Here is a 21479-nt window from a genome sequence, read left to right as displayed (position 1 = left end):
TGCACTGACAGACTGGTTAGATACACAGTCTGACCTGACCACACACAGACTCCAGCAGGGCTGAGACAGGGACAGTGCCATCCGTCATGGTCAATGCCTCCCACATACTGCCACCAGGGCGCCAGGAAAGTAACAGGGTACATTTTTCACAGAGAATTACATTGGTCCCTCTAGCCCTGCTCTCACCCTACAGTGGGTTCTGCATCAGGCTACCTCATCTAGTACCGTGTCCCCGCATTAACCCAGTATTACTAATATTATAAATATTTCCTGGTGAGGTTTATCCCTCAAACTTAAATGTTTTACGTCTCCTTCAAAAAAGTATTTTTGATATGTTCACAGCAGGCAATTGGGATTACATACATTATACATTACATACTCATTAAAGTTTGCAGGACAAACTTGTGTCCCAAAATGTGTAAATCCGGAATGAAGGAAAACTGGAGCATCCTAACACCACCAAACTACTGCATCAACAAACAATTACAGACACAGATAGATTGTACAGATGCCTCAAAGCTGGGAAAATGACAAAGCAAAATGACAAAGAGAAAACAGATTTTTATAAATGTTTGTAATTTATAATAATAAAAACCTGGAAATATCACATTTACGTAAGTATTCAGACCCTTCACTCAGTACTTTGTTGAATCACATTTGGCAGCGATTACAGACTCAAGTCTTATTGGTTATGACGCTACAAGCTTGGGACACCTGTACTTAGGGAGTTTCTCCCATTCTTCTCTGCAGATCCTCTCAAGCTCTGTCAGGTTGTATGGGGATCATCGCTGCACAGCTATTTTCAGGTCTCTCCAGAGATGTTCGATCGGGATCAAGTCCGGGATCTGGCTGGGTCACTGAAGGACATTCAGAGACTTGCTCAGAAGCCACTCCTGCTTTGTCTTGGCTGTGTGCTTAGGGTCATTGTCCTATAGGAAAAGGTGAACCTTCACCCCTGAACATTCTGAATGTTCTGAAGCAGGTTTTCATTAAGGATCTCTCTGTACTTTGCTCCATTCATCTTTCCCTCCACCCTGACTAGTGTCCCAGTCCCTGTCGCTGAAAAACATTTTTTTATTTTATTTTACTAGGCAAGTCAGTTAAGAACAAATTCTTATTTTCAATGACGGCCTAGGAACAGTGGGTTAACTGCCTGTTCAGGGGCAGAACGACAGATTTGTACCTTGTCAGCTCGGGGATATGAACTTGCAACCTTTCGGTTACTAGTCCAACGCTCTAACCACTAGGCTACCCTGTCGCCCCATCCACACATCATGATGCTGCCACCACGATGCTTCACCGTAGGGATGGTGCCAGGTTTCCTCCAGACGTGACGCTTGGCATTCAGGCCAAATAGTTGGTTTCATCAGACCATTAGTTTCATCAGACCAGAGAATCTTGTTTCTCATGGTCTGAGAGTCTTTAGGGGGCTTTTGGCAAACTCCAAGCGGGCTGTTATGTGCCTTTTACTGACGAGTGTCTTCCGTCTGGCCACTCTACCATAAAGGCCTGGTGAGTGGAGTGTTGCAGAGATGGTTGTCCTTCTGGAAGCTTCTCCTATCTCCACAGAGGAACTCTTGAGCTTTGCCAGAGTGACCATCGGGTTCTTGGTCATCTCTCTGACCAACGGCCTTCTCCCCCGATTGCTCTGTTTGGCTTGGTGGCCAGCCCTAGGAAGAGTCTTGGTGGTTCCAAACTTCTTCCATTTATGAATGATGGAGGCCACTGTGTTCTTGGGGACCTTCAATGCTGCAGAAATGTTTTGGTATCCTCGACACAATCCATGGCACGGTTTTTGCTCTGACATGCACTGTCAACTGTGGGACCCTATATAGACAGGTGTGTGCCTTTCCAAATCATGTCCAATCAATTGAATGTACCACAAGTGGACTCCAATCAACTTGTAGAAACATGATCAACGGAAACAGGATGCACCTGACCTCATAGAAAAGGGTCTGAATACTTATGTAAATAAGGCATTTCTGTTTTTGTTTTTGTTACTATCTTGTCTCATCGCTACAACTCCCGTACGGCTGGGGAGAGATGAAGGTCGAAAGCCACGCATCCTCCGAAACACAACCCAACCAAGCCACACTGCTTCTTATCACAGCGTGCATCCAACCTGGAAGCCAGCCATGTGTCGGAGGAAACACCATGCACCTGGCGACCTTGACTAGCGCGCACTGCGCCCGGCCCACCACAGGAGTCGCTGGTGCGCGATGAGACAAGGATATTCCTACCAGCCAAACCCTCCCTAACCCGGACGACACTAGGACAATTGTGCGTCGCCCCACGGACCTCCCGGACGCAGCCGGCTGAGCGTGCAACAGAGCGTGGGCGCAAACCCAGAGTCTCTGGTGGCGCAGCTAGCGCTGCGATGCAGTGCCCTAGACCACTGCGCCACCCGGGAGGCGTGCAAACATTTCTTAAAAACGGTTTTCGGTTTGTCATTATGGGGCATTTTGTGTAGATTGATGATATATATAATATATCATCAATCAACAACAATGCCCCATAATGACAAACCGAAAACAGTTTTTAAGAAATGTTATATATATATTCCAGTCCGTATCATTGCGCGTACTGAAATGTATTGAACAAATATCTGGATTATGTTTGCATTGTTTATTTAAATGGTATTACTGCTAGGTATTACTGCACTGTTGTAACTAGAAACACAAGCATTTCGCTGCACCTGCGATAACATCTGCTGTGTATGCGACCAATACAATTTCACTTGATTTGATATGATAGATCTGAAATCAAAAAAACGTTGAATATGATCACATAAGATACCACTCGTCCATCACTAAGCCTTTCTGGTTGGCTTCAAGGGCTCTGTAGGACTGATGTCTAATGTGGGTGGCTAGTCATTGATCTGGAGCTAAATAGAGGGCAACGGCAGTCATTTGCTTCTGTCACGCTCACTAAATGTTTGTGTTTAGCAGGGGCCTAAGCGGTTAAAAGACATTTAAGAGTGGGATGTTGCCATGACAGGCTCAGGACAGGCCTCCTATTGAAGGTTATAATAAGCACTTGGGAACCCGGGAAAAGCAATCATCTGTCTCTGGGTTGTTATCTGCTGCGGTGCTGCCTGCCTGGGATGTCTCGTACTGCTGTTCAGGTGATAAAGAATCTATTACCTGCCTGCCCCATCACTTTCACCACCCCCTCTCCTCACAGAGCCTATCCAGTCAGACATTGAGACCTAGCAAGACAAACAAAGGTTATTGACTCAGGGAAAGTGGCCTCGTGTTGAATTCACACGGCTGATTGGCAGTGAGATAGTGAGTCTGTGTAGTGATATTAGTACCTGCCTGGGTGGAGTATAATTTCTATGGATATGGATTTACATTACAGATACCGGTAGTTATATCTCAACTCCACCTACAACTGAATATGATGCTTGATCATAATAGGCAGCATGTCTCAGAGAGATAGTGTTGTTGTAACAGGGTTGAGGCAGAGTTCAGTGGGTATCATGACCCTGTTAGTTGGTTTGGGGAGTGTTAGAACTTTGAGCTCTTTCCTATGCAGTGGTTCTGGCAGCTCCGTGTTTCCATAGACAACAAAATCCTACTCAGTCAGCAAGCCATGGCCTGGCCCTGGGTCTCATCTCTATTCCAGCAGCATCCGCCAGAGATGTGTTTCGTCGCAGGAAGGTTATTACAGCTCACTCTCCTCGAGCAAGTCCATCCTCTTCCCCTCTTCCACTGCTGCCCTCCCTCCCTCCCTCCCTGCTCTCTGCTCTCATTTATTCTCTTATATCTGGTGATCCTTCACACTAGTTCAACTTTTTCTTTCATCTTCATTGTCATTTTACTCTCACCTACACGGCCGGTCTATTATTCCTCTATAGCGTTAACACTTTTTTAATATTAATATATTTTTAGTCTTAGGAACAGTTTCCCTCTGTCTCTCACCTCGTCCATGTCTTCTACCTGATCCATTGTCCCACCCACACTCTATCGGCCAATCATTGTCTTTCCCACCAGACCAATTCTGCTATTTTGTGTTTTTTTTGCGCTGATCTTAATGAAATGTTGTTGTACATAATGTTTCCACCATTGTTTCCTATGGCTGTTAAGAGTACCTGGACATCAGAACAGCGATTAATAACCTCGATTTGGATGAAGATTTCTACTTCAAAGAGGCAAAAGTAAAAGGTCATAAGTAAATCAGAAAATGCTAATCCAGAGGCGGCACTCCTAGTGGCCTGTAATTTTGATGCAGGAAAACTGAAATCTATTTTACCTAATTTCTTGTCACATGTGCAACAAGAGGCAAAACATCTCTAGATCACCTTTACTCCACACACAGAAACGCATACAAAGCTCTCCCTCGCACTCCAATTGGCAAATCTGACCATAACTATATCCTCCTGATTCCTGCTTACAAGCAAAAACTCAAACAGGAAGTACCAGTGACGCGCTCAATGCGGAAGTGGTCCGATGAAGTGGATGCTAAACTACAGGATTGTTTCGCTAGAGCAGACTGGAATATGTTCCGGGATCCATCCGATGGCATTGAGGAGTTCACCACATCAGTCACCGGCTTCATTAATAAGTGCATTGACGACGTCATCCCCAGAGTGACTGTACATACATATTCCAACCATTAAACAGGCAAAGCATCAATATAGGCCTTAGATTGATTCCTACTACACCAGCTCCGACACTCGTCGGATGAGGCAGGGCTTACAAATGATTATTACAAAGTGAAACCCAGCCACGACCTGCCCAGTGACGCGAGCCTACCAGACGAGCTAAATGCCTTCTATGCTCTCTTCGAGGCAACCAACACTAAACCATGCATGAAAACATCAGCTGTTCCGGGCGACTGTGCGATCACGCTCTCCATAACCGAGGTAAGTTAGAACTTTAAACAGGTCAACATTCACAAGGCCGCAGGGCCAGACGGATTACCAGGACGCGTACTCAGAGCATGTGTTGACCAGCTAAGTATCTATCATGGTCCACATACACCAACACAGATGTAAAGAAGGCACAGCAATGCCTCTTCCCTCTCAGGAGGCTGAAAAGATTTGGCATGGGCCCTCAGACCCTACAAAAGTTCTACAGCTGCACCATTGAGAGCATCTTGACTGTCTGTATCACCGCTGTGTATGGCAACCGCTTGGCATCCGACCGCAAGGTGCTACAGAAGGTAGTGCGTACAGTACATCACTGGGGCCCAGCTCCCTACCATCCAGGACCTATGCTAGGTGGTGTCAGAGGAAGGACACAAAAATTGTCAAAGACTCCAGCCACCCAAGTCATAGTTCTCTCTGCTACTGCCCGGCAAGCGGTACCGACGCACCAAGTCTACTCTGGAACCAACAGGATCCTGAACAGCTTCTACCCAGTTGTAAATGAGAACTTGTTTTGAACTAGCCTGCCTGGTTAAATAAAGGTGAAATAAAATAAAAAATACCCTCAAGCCATAACACAGCTAAATAGTCAGTTAAATAGTTAACCAAATAGCTACCTGGTCTATCTGCATTGACCCTTTTTGCACTAACTTTGTTTCATCACATATGCTGCTGCTACTGTTTATTATCTGTCACTTTAGTCCTAGTTATATGTACATATCTACCTCAATTACCTCGTACCCCTGCACAGGGACTTGAATCTGGTATCCTGTGTATGTAGCCAAGTTATCTTTACTCATTGTGTATTTATTATTACTTTTATTATTACTTGCTCTACTTTTCTATTATTTCTCTATTTTTTTTCTCTGCATTGTTGGGAAGGTCCTGTAAGTAAGCATTTCACTGTTAGTCTACACCTTTTGTTTACGAAGCAAGTGTCAAATAAAATGTTATTTTATTTTAATTAAGCTACTACTGTACAAGAGCAGATGTCATATTGATCCTGAATAAAGTATTTTGCCATACTGTCAGGCTCAATATCCTGTGGTTCTGGGGACTCTAAACTCTAAAGTCAGGAAATCCCTTCGTCCTTTTTCTACATTTCCAGGAACAACAGCTCGGACAACATACACAGCATCAGTCTTTGATTTAACTATAGATTATTTCTACTGTAATCGTCTATTCACAGGACTGCCAAAACTGGATCTGCACAACTTCAGTCTTTAAGCTGCATTCAAATTAATCCAACTCCTTTACTATATCGTAGGAGGGTACATACTAAAACCTAATAGGAGGGTACATACTAAAACCTAGTAGGAGGGTACATACTAAAACCTAGTAGGAGGGTACATACTAAAACCTAGTAGGAGGGTACATACTAAAACCTAGTAGGAGGGTACATACTAAAACCTAATAGGAGGGTACATACTAAAACCTAGTAGGAGGGTACATACTAAAACCTAATAGGAGGGTACATACTAAAACCTAATAGGAGGGTACATACTAAAACCTAGTAGGAGGGTACATACTAAAACCTAATAGGAGGGTACATACTAAAACCTAATAGGAGGGTACATACTAAAACCTAATAGGAGGGTACATACATACTAAAACCTAGTAGGATGGTACATACTAAAACCTAGTAGGAGGGTACAAACTAAAACCTAATAGGAGGGTACATACTAAAACCTAATAGGAGGGTACATACTAAAACCTAATAGGAGGGTACATACTAAAACCTAGTAGGAGGGTACATACTAAAACCTAATAGGAGGGTACATACTAAAACCTAGTAGGAGGGTACATACTAAAACCTAATAGGAGGGTACATACTAAAACCTAATAGGAGGGTACATACTAAAACCTAAAACCTAGGAGGGTACATACTAAAACCTAGTAGGATGGTACATACTAAAACCTAGTAGGAGGGTACATACTAAAACCTAATAGGAGGGTACATACTAAAACCTAATAGGAGGGTACATACTAAAACCTAATAGGAGGGTACATACTAAAACCTAGTAGGAGGGTACATACTAAAACCTAGTAGGAGGGTACATACTAAAACCTAATAGGAGGGTACATACTAAAACCTAATAGGAGGGTAAAACATAGGAGGGTACATACTAAAACCTAGTAGGAGGGTACATACTAAAACCTAGTAGGAGGGTACATACTAAAACCTAGTAGGAGGGTACATACTAAAACCTAGTAGGAGGGTACATACTAAAACCTAATAGGAGGGTACATACTAAAACCTAGTAGGAGGGTACATACTAAAACCTAATAGGAGGGTACATACTAAAACCTAATAGGGGGTACATACTAAAACCTAATAGGAGGGTACATACTAAAACCTAATAGGAGGGTACATACTAAAACCTAATAGGAGGGTACATACTAAAACCTAGTAGGAGGGTACATACTAAAACCTAGTAGGAGGGTACATTTTACCCTCTGCATTGAGTCCCTTTTGCATTATTATACATTTATTGTAATGTGAATACAGCACAATTCTCCGTGGTATTGGTGTAATACTGGAATCAATGGGGTCATGAGGCAGCATCAGAGCATTACTTTGTGGATGTATAATGAAGGTGATATATCCATACACAACCTGGGAGCCCTGCCAACATTTCTTATGCTGATTTACTACCGCTGTGCCCGGCATGAACATGATTCAATACTGAGCGATGATCATCATGTGTGCTGTGCGGCGCTCTGCTCTGCGTATGAAACAGATGCTCTGTAATTTAGGTGCTAGGCTCCGGTCCACTGGATCCAGGCCTCATTTATCTATCCCATCTACTGTATGTCACAACAGAACTGTCAAACTCTGTGGCCAAGATGCACCTCACCTCCACATTCACATCTGGCTAGACTTCAGTCGATTGGCCCATACAGCAGACATACCAACATATACTGTATACTGTGACTCAGACTGAGTCTAGCAACAATAAAGAGCAACGGACTGGACAATTTGATAAGTATTTTCGTATTTTTAATAGTCTAACCCATATGCATCTCTTATAGATTCTAATGACAATGAAGAACATACTTCAAATATGTATGGAAACCCTGCGCATACACATTTTGTAAATTCTCAATTTGGTAGCCATGCCAACGCAGTTGAAAGACTGTGGGTTAAGTGGGTATGGTAGTCTGGATATTCCCTCCATCCCTTCTCACTTAACGCCCCCGACTCTACCTCTCTGTTAAAAAGGGGGGGATGAAACAGGTCTTCACACAGCATATGAAATGAAGAGGACTCATTAGTCCTGGGTCCACAGGGCTGAAGACTAGAGGAATGGACCGACTGACTGGAGGAGGAAAAAGCCTTAATGGATTCATTTCCTAAGAACCTAAAACCTCCTCACTGCCTCCAAACTGACAGCCAAATGGAGAGTCGGTTTACAGAAGAAACACAAACATTGATTTAAATGTATAAAGAAAAATGAAGCAAAAATCATGCTGTGCAGTAACATTTAACATTTTCAAAGGTTGAGCGGAAGTTTAAAAGCTGGCATTTGCACAAATAAATATATAACTGTCAATGGACGAGCATATAAATAATGAAATGGCAAAAAACGCTTAGCAAACTGCTTTGAAATCATCCACTTGGACAAACATCTATGCAGCCAAGATATGAGATTGCACAAAGGCAGAATATTGAAGGGATGCTGTTGTGATAACACCTCTGAACCAGATTAATCAGCGGCTGATTGTGGAGCTGGAGAATGACAAGCCTCCCTCCCTCCCTCCCTCCCTGCTTCCCTCCCTCCCTCCCTCCCTCCCTCCCTGCTTCCCTCCCTCCCTCCCTCCCTCCCTCCCTGCTTCCCTCCCTCCCTGCCTCCCTCCCTCCCTGCTCTCTGCCTCCCTCCCTCCCTCCCTCTCTCTCTCTCTCTCCCCCTCTCTCCCTCTCTATCTCTCTCTCTCTCTCTCTCTCCCTCTCTCTTACCTTGTCTATGCTGTGCTTTAGTCCTTTTCTTCCAGTGGCAAACCATTTGCACTCAAGGTCAGCTCTGCTTTCATTGTGTTCATACAGCTTGTGATGATCTGAGCTTCAGCATTCAGCATTCCCCTCCCTGTCCAACTGGCTCAAAAAGCTAGGTGTGTCTCCTTACCTTTGTGGGTGCTGTAGAGTGCAGCGAAGGTGACCACAAAGAAGGTGGTGGAGTATTTGCCAGCGTTGACCAGGTGAGGGAAAGCTCGCTTGGTGTCTCGGTACCGACGGAGGCACTGCACGAAACGGAACCAAGCAGGCAGACACTGGATGATGGCACGTAGACCGTAGGAGTAACTGTGGCATGTGTAATCACCTAGTGGGGATGGAGGAGAAAATTACACTTTAACAACCAAAACATTCAAACATTTATCAAACACAGCCATATTTTCATGACGTATATGGTTTTGGTATCAACCATTCTTATAGCTTGACCCTTTGAACTGTTCTGTTAGAATGGAATGGGTTTGTTGGACTCACTGAGAGACAGCTCAAGGTCATTTGTGGACTAGCTAGCTGTAGTCCCAGTGCTTTGACTCATTGCCATACACCCACATTGTGCTGTCCCCTCTCCTCTCTCCTTCTCCCACACACACAGAATAATAATAATCACAATCATAATAATAATAATTTAGCGGGTGTTTATATTTGTCCTGTTACAAAGTGCTTAACTCCCCCTGAGACACCTGCAGGGAGTGGGGTCACGGCCAGGGTCACCATTGTACACACACAGCAGCAGCATTCTCTACATCACTGGGGCCGAGCTTCCTGCCATCCAAGACCTCTATAACAGGCGGTGTCAGAGGAAGGCCCTAAAAATGGTCAAAGTCTCCAGGCTCATACGCTTTACTATCTGTCACTTTAGTCCTAGTTATATGTACATATCTACCTCAATTACCTCATACCCCTGCACATCCACTCTGTACGGGTACCCTGTTTATATAGCAAAGTTATCATTACTAACTTTTATTATTACATGTTTATTTCTCTATTTCCTTTCTCTCTGCATTGTTGGGAAGGGCCCGTAAGCATTTCACTGTTAGTCTACACCTGTTGTTTACGAAGCTTGTGACAAATACATTTTGATTTGACTCTCTGAGTGGACAGCTAATCAACATGAGAGTCACACTGCTGGACACAAACATTTCCATTCAATTACCTCGCTGCTGATTTTTCAGGCCACAGCAGAGGGCTGCAAATTACTGAGGAGAACCATTAATAACTAATTTTCCAGACAAACAAACAGACACTGTCAGACTTGCAGACAGGCAGACAGACAGACAGATCCCACTGAATATTGACTGGAGTCAGAGAGAGTTAAACCATTCCACCTTAGTACATGTCTCCTAAACAAAACTGTTATAGATGAGTTTGAACAGAGCTGCTGAACCAGCATGATATATAGGTTTGGGTTACATACATTCAGCTGTTCCTTCACTGCATACCTGACATGACAGTTCTGCACTTACAGAGCAACGGTAGGTACTCGTTATGGGCTAACTCACTGTTGAACATGGGCAGGAGGCCTTTGCGGTCGGTCCATTTGAGCTCAAAGCTGTAGAAGCAGATGAGATACTCCAGGTCCATCAGTACAATCACCAGAGAGTTGAGCTGGTCGGCCAGCCAGAAGTCTGCAAACTCCACGCGATGGAACGGCGCTGTGAACACACGGAACTAGGAGACAGACAGACAGAGTTAGTAGTCCCAGACAAGACACAGGAGATCTGATTAAATACATATGCTTCAACTGAAGGGGTGCGATGTGTGTTAGAATAGTCTGAGGTTAAGATAACATTGACAGCTCTTCTGTCTACAGTACACCTCTGCATACTAATGCCACTAGAACTCCCATGCTTGTCTCACAATAAGCCATTTAAGACATTCCAAATAACCAAAGAGAAGGGACACACATGTAAAGACCTGGGCTACAAAAGCCAGCAGTCCTAGTATCTCCCTACAGTAAATGGACTGCTGGATATCTATGGAAAGCCTGATGAGGCTCGATCTGGATTGTGTCAACCTGTCACTCATTTAACAGAGCTATTGCCACACCAGCAATAGTTTGTCCCTCACTGAGAGGTACTGCTTAGGTAGGTATATATGGGCTCACATTCTGTAAATGGCTGGTGAAGTAATAGACCATATTTTTTTCCATTTCTATTTTATTACACCTTTATTTAACCAGGTAGGCCAGTAGAGGACAACTTATCATTTACAACTGCGACCTGGCCAAGATAAAGCAAAGCAAAACAATATGACAAAAACAACAACACAGAGTTACACATAGACAAATGTACAGTCAATAACACAAAAGAAAAGAAAAATAGAAAAATCTATGTACAGTGTGTGGAAATGTAGAAGAGTAGGGAGGTAGGCAATAAATAGGCCCTAGAGGTGAAAATAATTACAATTTAGCATTAATACTGGAGTGATAGATGTGCAGATGATGATGTGCAAGTAGAGATACTGGGGTGCAAAAGAGCAAGAGGGTAAGTAATAATATGGGGAGGAGGTAGTTGGGTGTGCTATTTACAGATTGCTGTGTACAGATACAGTGATCGGTAAGCTGCTCAGACAGCTGATGCTTGAAGATAGAGATGGATAAGATAAGACTTGATTTGCAGACAAATTATATTTTTGCTGACACAGTAGTCAATACGACACTCCACACATGCACAGACATGACGGTCTGGGACCAGCACAGGATCAACTGCATGGCCATGCCCCTGGAGAAGTCTGATTTAATATAGCCTAATATGATTGGGTTTACTAGTGCTTTGGGTATGGTTTCTGCTGGGACTGGATCATGTTATCACGGGTCTGCGAATGAGACTGTGGGTGAATGGGAATGATACTCTCCCCCTCTTGCCTCCAGGGTGCTACACAGCCTCACTACGTAGCCTGACCGAGTCCCAGATTGTTTCAGTTGCAAATGTCAAACAGTATTGATTCATCCTGTTATGTATGTGAGTTAATGAAAGATTTCTACCTGGCAATATATGCCATTATTGATCTCCACACCATCTCCATACACATAAATTATAGACATTCAGAAGATAAACCTTCCTCAAAATGTATTCATTGTGTAAACAAACACACCAGGCAATCTGTCTCGATTTGTTCTCTCATTATGTGTTTGTCCTCAGGTTAGTTCCTGTGTTCAGTGTGGGTGTGTGGCTCTCTAGGATGCTGCACAGGCCCCAATGGAGCCCAATCAAAGCTGGAGAGGGCTGTGGAATGGCTCGGAGGGTTGGGTAACTAAGGGATGGGGAGGATTGGAGGAGCAGCATACTGATGGATCCATCCCTGTAATGATTGCACAGTCACAGCCGCCACGTCCCCAGGGACCCGCCTGCATTCTATTATCCCTCACCCCACTGGCCTCTGTCTCACACACACACTGAGTCCTCCTACCTCCCATCCCCAGCCATCCCCAGCCAGCAAACATCAGACAAGTAAAAGACAAGTTGAATACAACAAAACACAATACAGTAGGAGAAAGATATCAAATACAGTGTTGTACAAACAAACACCAGTTGAGTCGGGTTTCATTGTACTGATATCATTGCATCATTATAATACAGTTGTCCCAGTGGAGAAGGAGCTCACCAGCAGTTTGAGCAGCCAGAAGCGGGACTTGTAGTAGCCAGTCTTGAAGGGGTTGATGAGGAAGAGGAGCATGAAGCCGTAGAGGATGAGGGGGTTGACCTGCATGGGCAGCATGGTGTACTCAGAGTACAGACAGGACAGGATGCTCATACACCACAGCACCCCCAGGAACCCTGCAATCTAGGGAAGAATTCAATAGATAAAGCCATCAAACACGCAATAGATTTTTTATTCAACTACCTTTATAACACTTTATATAATTTGTCCTTGGCAATATGATCAGAAAAAAACATAGTGCATGTCTTCAGATTAGTATTATTATTGAAATGTTTAATTTCCCTTATTCAGCACATTCTCCCTCTGGTGGTCACACTAGATCATTCTCTCTCTGTGGTGGTGACACTAGATCATTCTCTCTCTCTCTGGTGGTCACACTCTGTGGTGGTCACACTAGATCATTCTCTCTCTCTCTGGTGGTCACACTAGATCATTCTCTCTCTGTGGTGGTGACACTAGATCATTCTCTCTCTGGTGGTCACACTAGATCATTCTCTCTCTCTGGTGGTCATACCAACTCATTCTCTCTCTGGTGGTCACACTAGATCATTCTCTCTGTGGTGGTCAAACAATATCATTCTCTCTGTGGTGGTCAAACAATATCATTCTCTCTGTGGTGGTCACTGCAGATCATTCTCTCTGTGGTGGTCACCACAGATCATGCTCTCTGTGGTGGTCACACCAGATCATTCTCTCTGTGGTGGTCACACTAGATCATTCTCTCTCTCTGGTGGTCACACCAGATCATTCTCTCTCTGTGGTGGTCACACTAGATCATTCTCTCTCTCTGGTGGTCACACTAGATCATTCTCTCTGTGGTGGTCAAACAATATCATTCTCTCTGTGGTGGTCACTGCAGATCATGCTCTCTGTGGTGGTCACACATGATCATTCTCTCTCTGGTGGTCACACTAGATCATTCTCTCTCTCTGGTGGTGACACTAGATCATTCTCTCTGTGGTGGTCACACAAGACCATTCTCTATCTGGTGGTCACACAAGACCATTCTCTATATGGTGGTCACACTAGATCATTCTCTCTCTCTGGTGGTCACACAATATCATTCTCTCTCTGTGGTGGTCACACTAGATCATTCTCTCTGTGGTGGTCACACCAGATCATTCTCTCTGTGGTGGTCACACCTGATCATTCTCTCTCTGGTGGTCACACACGAACATTCTCTCTGTGTGGTGGTCACACCAGAACATTCTCTCTCAGGTGGTCACACCAGATCATTCTCTCTGTGGTGGTCACACAATATCATTCTCTCTGTGGTGGTCAAACAATACCATTCTCTCCGTGGTGGTCACACCAGATCATTCTCTCTGTGGTGGTCACACAATATAATTTGTTCTCTCCATTATTACCAGTAGTGTACTGGTAATAAGTGTACTGTCTGGCTTGATTCTTGTTATTGTCTTTTTGTATCCCCTGGTTCTCCCCTCTCCCTTACCTCAAACAGGTGCTGGTGGGAGAGGTTGCTGCGAGGGTTCAGCTCAAAGATGAGCACGTGGTTGACCCCCGCCTGGCGCCAGCCGTACGTGTTAATGCCCAACAGGAAGAGGAACTCGATCAGCAGGAAGCCACCACGGTAGATACGCACCAGAGGCCACACGTTCTCATACCGGATGAGTACAGCACCTGCAAAATAATAATAGCAATTAAATAATCTAATTCTCCATCAAAATATCTGAGGCTACAGTCTTGTCATAAAATACAGTATGCACTACTAACTTGAGCTCCCCACTAATGGCAAGCCCCATTTCCTGTGTATCTGATAATCCCCCAGTAAAAAAGGCCTTATTAGCATGGTTGTGTGTGAATGTACCACTGAGGATGAAGGAGATAGAGAGGACGATGAAGACCCCACAGTAGAGGCCAACGCGGAAGGTAGTCCAGGCTAGAGCAGGCTGCAGGAAGGAAAAGCAGAGAATGACAGAGATGAGCAATTACCAGTTACTAGGCCTGTGTGACTGCCAGTCTTCTCTGCTCTACTGTAATGTTGTCAGGCACACAGCTGCAGATCCACACTAGGCAGTTACTAATTCATTTAGCTTGACAGATAGACACACCTATCCAGGGAAGCTGAAGCCATTCACAGAATCCAGTTCACCTGTTCCTTGTTCAATGCACCTTATAGGAAGTGTCCTTACATTAACATGTGTTATCGTCAAGTACTTTTGTACGTGCTAAAAATACATTTCATATAAATGTTCCCACAGTAATCTGGACAAGCCATTTGGATCTGGCATAATTCAGGGTGGACATGACATTGATATCAATACAACTATACATATGAAGGATATGTGACAGGGGATGTGAAGCCCTCTCTCTCTCTCGTCCCCGGTGGAAAAGCTCTTTTTCCAGTCTAGTATGGAGAGCCTCTTACAGGATCAATACTGTGGGGATGAATAGGGTGTGTGTGTCACATACCTTTACTGTATACACACACAGCAGGAAGGAGATGATGAGCGGGAAGTGTGTCACTCTACCATACAACGTTTATGTTGATGAGATCCTGGCGCTGGCAGGGAATTATGGCGGGAATGAACTAATTGGTTAATTGTACACTAACTAACATACACCCTCTAGTAAACCTTTGGCGTCAGTCTCTCTCACCTGTGCTGCCCCCAGTGGAGGCACTCTCAGCCTCTTCATTGCCTTCTGACGGTCCCCTCCCTCCAGCTCTGTGGTCACCACAGCCTGACAAACACAACACACACGTCACTACTGTTTATCCAGGAACAAGTTCAAATCAAATACAACATATTAAAGAGCAAAAGTCAAAGACCGGGATCCGATTTTGCCAGAATTAGCAATTTTGTGGTTAAAACAGATGATGGAGAATGAATATCAACCTAAACAATGCTTTGACCTCCACAGCCAGGTGCTTCTGTTCCATACTTACCTCAGTCTCAGAAATGAGCTGGGTGATCTTCTTACAGGTGTAGAAGGGGGCCACCTCCACGTGGGCCACACGCCAGTCAGCCCCACGGGGAGTCTCCAGGATCTTATCATGCTTCTTCAGGATCTTACGGAAGCCTGTGAAGTTCAGATTCTGGGAGAAAGACAAATCGTGGGGTTAATTCTGAACTGAGCAAGAGATGCAGAGAGGGAGAAGAAGACAACGCCTAAACGGTTGAGAAAAACTGAACTGCTGAGATAAAAGAGAGGAACAGAGAAGAAATAGACACACCACTAGAGAGAGGTGGATGGAGAGGTAGTAAGATGCAGAGAGACATTGATGCTGATTGCAGCAACAAACAGAAAGATGAGAGAGTGTAGATAGGCTGACTGTTTCACCTGGTAGTTCCGCATCAGGATGAGACTGGGGTAGTATCTAGGGGTAGTGTATAGGGTTTAGGGTATGGTTACCAACTTGGTAGTTCTGCAGTAGGATGAGGCTGAGGTACTGCCTAAGGGTAGTGTGTAGGGTTTTGGGTACCAACCTGGTAGTTCTGCAGTAGGATGAGGCTGAGGTAGTACCTAGGGGTGGTGTGTAGGGTTTAGGGTACCAACCTGGTAGTTCTGCAGTAGGATGAGGAAGTACCTAGGGGTGGTGTGTAGGGTTTAGGGTACCAACCTGGTAGTTCTGCAGTAGGATGAGGAAGTACCTAGGGGTGGTGGGGGTGGTGGGTACCAACCTGGTAGTTCTGTGGTAGGATGAGGAAGTACCTAGGGGTGGTGGGGGTGGTGGGTACCAACCTGGTAGTTCTGCAGTAGGATGAGGAAGTACCTAGGGGTGGTGTGTAGGGTTTAGGGTACCAACCTGGTAGTTCTGCAGTAGGATGAGGAAGTACCTAGGGGTGGTGGGGGTTTGGGTACCAACCTGGTAGTTCTGTGGTAGGATGAGGAAGTACCTAGGGGTGGTGTGTAGGGTTTAGGGTACCTACCTGGTAGTTCTGCAGTAGGATGAGGCTGAAGTACCTAGGGGTGGTGTGTAGGGTTTAGGGTACCAACCTGGTAGTTCTGCAGTAGGATGAGGAAGTACCTAGGGGTAGTATGTAGGGTTTAGGATACCAACCTGGTAGTTCTGCAGCAGGATGAGGCTGAGGTAGTACCTAGGGGTAGTGTGTAGGGTTTAGGGTACCAACCTGGTAGTTCTGCAGTAGGATGAGGAAGTACCTAGGGGTGGTGTGTAGGGTTTAGGGTACCAACCTGGTAGTTCTGCAGCAGGATGAGGCTGAGGTAGTACCTAGGGGTAGTGTGTAGGGTTTAGGGTACCAACCTGGTAGTTCTGCAGCAGGATGAGGCTGAGGTAGTACCTAGGGGTAGTGTGTAGGGTTTAGGGTACCAACCTGGTAGTTCTGCAGCAGGATGAGGCTGAGGTAGTATCTAGGGGTAGTGTGTAGGGTTTAGGGTACCAACCTGGTAGTTCTGCAGTAGGATGAGGAGGTAGTACCTAGTAGTGTGTAGGGTTTAGGGTACTAGGGGTGGTGTGTAGGGTTTAGGGTACTAACCTGGTAGTTCTGCAGCAGGATGAGGTAGTACCTAGGGGTAGTGTGTAGGGTTTAGGGTACCAACCTGGTAGTTCTGCAGTAGGATGAGGCTGAGGTAGTACCTAGGGGTAGTGTGTAGGGTTTAGGGTACCAACCTGGTAGTTCTGCAGTAGGATGAGGAAGTACCTAGGGGTAGTATGTAGGGTTTAGGATACCAACCTGGTAGTTCTGCAGCAGGATGAGGCTGAGGTAGTACCTAGGGGTAGTGTGTAGGGTTTAGGATACCAACCTGGTAGTTCTGCAGTAAGATGAGGTAGTACCTAGGGGTGTGTGTAGGGTTTAGGGTACCAACCTGGTAGTTCTGCAGCCGGATGAGGCTGAGGTAGTACCTAGGGGTAGTGTGTAGGGTTTAGGGTACCAACCTGGTAGTTCTGCAGCAGGATGAGGCTGAGGTAGTACCTAGGGGTAGTGTGTAGGGTTTAGGGTACCAACCTGGTAGTTCTGCAGCAGGATGAGGCTGAGGTAGTACCTAGGGGTAGTGTGTAGGGTTTAGGGTACCAACCTGGTAGTTCTGCAGCAGGATGAGGCTGAGGTAGTACCTAGGGGTAGTGTGTAGGGTTTAGGGTACTAACCTGGTAGTTCTGCAGCAGGATGAGGTAGTACCTAGGGGTAGTGTGTAGGGTTTAGGGTACCAACCTGGTAGTTCTGCAGTAGGATGAGGCTGAGGTAGTACCTAGGGGTAGTGTGTAGGGTTTAGGGTACCAACCTGGTAGTTCTGCAGCAGGATGAGGCTAGTACCTAGGGGTAGTGTGTAGGGTTTAGGGCACCAACCTGGTAGTTCTGCAGCAGGATGAGGCTGAGTAGTATCTAGGGGTGTGTGTGTAGGGTTTAGGGCACCAACCTGGTAGTTCTGCAGCAGGATGAGGAAGTACCTAGGGGTAGTGTGTAGGGTTTAGGGTACCAACCTGGTAGTTCTGCAGGATGAGGTAGTACCTAGGGGTAGTGTGTAGGGTTTAGGGCACCAACCTGGTAGTTCTGCAGCAGGATGAGGCTGAGGTAGTACCTAGGGGTGGTGTGTAGGGTTTAGGGTACCAACCTGGTAGTTCTGCAGCAGGATGAGGCTGAGGTAGTACCTAGGGGTGGTGTGTAGGGTTTAGGGTACCAACCTGGTAGTTCTGCAGCAGGATGAGGCTGAGGTAGAACTCGGAGAAGGCCAGCTGTAGGTCCTTGATGTTGCGGTGTTTGCAGCGTTCCTCCTGGGACAGGTGGAACACCGTCTTGCGTTTCCGCAGACCTGGCGCATTGCTCTCACGCTGCGCATCCAGAGACGACTGAAGCTCATTCTGCAGGGTGGCAAAACGCCTCTGGGCTTCCGCAAGTTTCTCTGCAGGAGGGAAGGAGATATGGAGAACAACCGAGTGAGCAACAGTGTCAGTATGACAAAGACAGATCTGATTTCACTCTGCTGATGTCTCGTGGAAACTTCTAGTGGTTTTGAGAGTAACTTCTACTGCACTGAGACTGTCAGAAACATTCGCTTGCATTAACAGCCCTGCAGTGCATACAGCCAGAGGTAAACACACTTCTCCCTGCCCTCCTCTCCATTACGGGGAAGTGAAAAGAGGAGTATTAGGTTCTGCAGACGTGTAAATGCAGCCCTCGGCAGGCCCATTACCAGGGTCATGACAGGGTTCATTTCCCTCCTGAGAGAGACAGCAGCAGGGCAGGGGGGAACCTGAGTAGATCTGGAACATGGCCCTCATTCTCCCCCAGCCTCCCCATCCCAGTCCCACGAACACATTCCAGGACTGAACTCCTCGAGCCCGGCTTTGGCACATATCCTCCACTGTCACCTCCGCCTGTGTCTGCACTCTGCACCCCACCACATCCTATTCATAGGCCAAGGCTGGAGAGAAGGTAGACCAATAGACCTCTTCACTCCTGATTCACTACTAGACCGCCTGGTCAACGGCAGGGCAGAGAGGCCCTGCCTGCATGTGTTTGTGACAATGACGAAGCACCGTTAGAGTAATCCCTCACAGGATAACAGTAGATTATGTCACCGACACTGTCTACCCTGTCCAGAGGGTCTCCATCTGCCGCTCTGCATGGATCAAGTAATGACATAACATGAGGCGTGAGAACGTCAAGACTTTACCTAAATTGGAAGAAATGAAGCCTGGGTAGATTTGTGTGTACAGACAAAGGTGTCAGAATGGTATGCAGGCTGAAGAGACTAAAATAAGCCTTAATGTCTGAGCTTTGCCAGGATCAGCCACAGGTAAAATATTGTCTCTGGAGTCTATATCTGAGGATACATACAAATATTTTAGATATTGTGACAGCATTTAACAGAGACTGTGTTGTGCCTTGGTTTTTCTCACTGGCATATGGTTAAATGTACTGCTCCAGGTTAACTTAAGGGGGTCGATGACCCCTTTCAGAAGAGGGAAGCTGCTTGCTACAGCTCTCTGGAGGCGACGACTCTCTTATGTAAAGCTCACACCTTGAACAAGACATGAAAAGAGGAAGATAACGATGTCTGTCCAACAAGATTCAGTAATTGCTTGTTTCATCCCAACATCAGGCTAGACGGATATACAACACATCCAGGCGTAGAAAATGAGAGATTATGACGCTGCAGTCTGGAGTCCGAGAGTGAAGTGACTGACTGTGGCTGGGCTACAAGACAGCCAAGAAGACCTAACACTGCTAAAAACAACATTTACTATAGATTTCCTTATAATCTGAATTTATTCTAGTAAAGCCAGATGTCTAGCCTTGATGTGGGGCGGCAGGTAGCCTAGTGGTTAAAGCGTTGGACTAGTAACCAAAAGGTTGCAAGATTGAACCCCGAGCTGACAAGGTAAAGAATCTGTCGTTCTGCCCCTGAACAAGGCAGTTAACACACCGTCATTGGGTGATAACCCACCTTGGCCGTCATTGAAAATTAGAATTGGTTCTTAACTGAATTGCCTAGTTAATTGAAGATAAAACAAATAAAATACTCAAAATACACATCCAGAGTCTGCTGGATGTGCTTAATGAGCAACAGTGATGGGAAATCCTTGTTTTCAGGGAAGGTAAAAACGAGGAGCAACAGGACGTTGATCAGAGTGCCAGTTCTCTTTGGCAGTCCAACCTGGTCTGAGTTTATTTCAGCTTCTGGCAAAGCCTCAACTCTGAAGGGGAGGGGAGGTTTATTGGAGAAGAAAAATAGGGAGTTTAAAAGTCTTTCAGAGCAAATTAAAGTAGACACTAATGAATGCCCCTTTTCTATATTTTGTTGGCTTCCTGTCTAACTCGTACCATTACCAATAAAGTATGTACTCGTTGGTAATGGGATTCAGAATATATCAAATGTCCATGTTGCCAGGCAGCATCAACCCATTAAATACAGTTCTACAAAACATCACGTAGTTGGCACCCAAATAAAGCTTATCACTCAACATGACAACCGTATGTGCAAGATGTCAAGGAAATTACTGGCTAGTCCCATTGCACTGCAGGCATTAGTTATTATGGCATTATAAGTAACTATGAGTGTACAAACTGCAGATGCTCATAGAAAATCAAAAGGGGTGGTCTAACTTAGTCATAGAGACAAACTTGCATAGCATAGCATAGCATAGCATAGCAGCACTGCTCCATCAAATTAGCCTACCTGAATAAAATGTGTTGATCTTCAAAAGCTCCTTCTCACAATTCTGAAAAAACTTCTCCTCAAACTTGGCGTAGTATCTCTTGACAGTGTCTTCATCTGTGACTGGAGAGGGGAAAAAGACAGAGAGAGAGAGAGAGAGAAAGGTCACGTTTCAAACAAAACATTCAAAATAAAAACATTATTTAACCAATGAAAAACAATTAATGCACACATCATTATTTAAAAAATGTATGCATCTGGAAATGATTGACCTAGATGAATATGACCACAGCTTGGAGCTAAACAGGTAGCCTATCAGTTTATCTTATGATTACATTCACATCCTTTTTCAAGATGATCCTCCTTCAACAAGCAGCAATGCACTTAAACAATGCTTTCATTCAGACCAGGGTACCAAGAGAAACAAAACGGTTAAAAATGGCTTGATGGACAGTGTACTGTTCAGCCCAGAAAAGTCACCAACACGCCCCTGCCACTCTCGTTCTTCTGACGGTCATTAAATGTTGGGGACAAGCACAGTGGCACAGTTCTAAATAAGGATACATTTAATTTGTCCCTTCCCTTCCATTTTCTGTCTTCTTACTTGGTGTTGCTCATCCAGTACACAGAGTAACCCAACACCCCTATGAGTTGCCTGGGGGACTAGCAGCCAAGAGGATCAGGGCCACAGGGCACTGTCCCAGCCACAGCTTAAAGTCTGACCACAGGTCCACAGCACAGGATCAACAGGCTGTAGTTCTAATGATTTTATTTATAGTGACCACAAGTTCCAAAACCCATCCATCTATAACAGCTGGCAATATTTGACTGTGATCCTTAGAGTAGAGAGTCATAGTG

General features: G+C 45.2%; 1 protein-coding gene across 1 annotated transcript in view; it reads right to left on the bottom strand.

Annotated features, from left to right (window-relative positions):
• LOC135512909 (xenotropic and polytropic retrovirus receptor 1 homolog) overlaps positions 1-21479 on the bottom strand; it is a 79305-nt gene that overhangs the window by 3431 nt on the left and 54395 nt on the right. The window contains exons 3-11 of the mRNA XM_064935410.1: positions 20643-20744; positions 18145-18362; positions 15448-15597; positions 15159-15242; positions 14368-14449; positions 13993-14180; positions 12483-12662; positions 10379-10547; positions 8995-9189 (exon numbers count right to left, since the gene is read on the bottom strand). Of these exons, the coding sequence (XP_064791482.1) occupies positions 8995-9189; positions 10379-10547; positions 12483-12662; positions 13993-14180; positions 14368-14449; positions 15159-15242; positions 15448-15597; positions 18145-18362; positions 20643-20744 (1368 nt within the window). The remainder of the gene's footprint in view (positions 1-8994; positions 9190-10378; positions 10548-12482; positions 12663-13992; positions 14181-14367; positions 14450-15158; positions 15243-15447; positions 15598-18144; positions 18363-20642; positions 20745-21479) is intronic.

Source organism: Oncorhynchus masou, chromosome 24 (assembly GCF_036934945.1).
Source record: "Oncorhynchus masou masou isolate Uvic2021 chromosome 24, UVic_Omas_1.1, whole genome shotgun sequence".
Classification (NCBI taxonomy): domain Eukaryota; kingdom Metazoa; phylum Chordata; class Actinopteri; order Salmoniformes; family Salmonidae; genus Oncorhynchus; species Oncorhynchus masou.
This window is presented reverse-complemented; position numbering and strand designations above follow the sequence as displayed.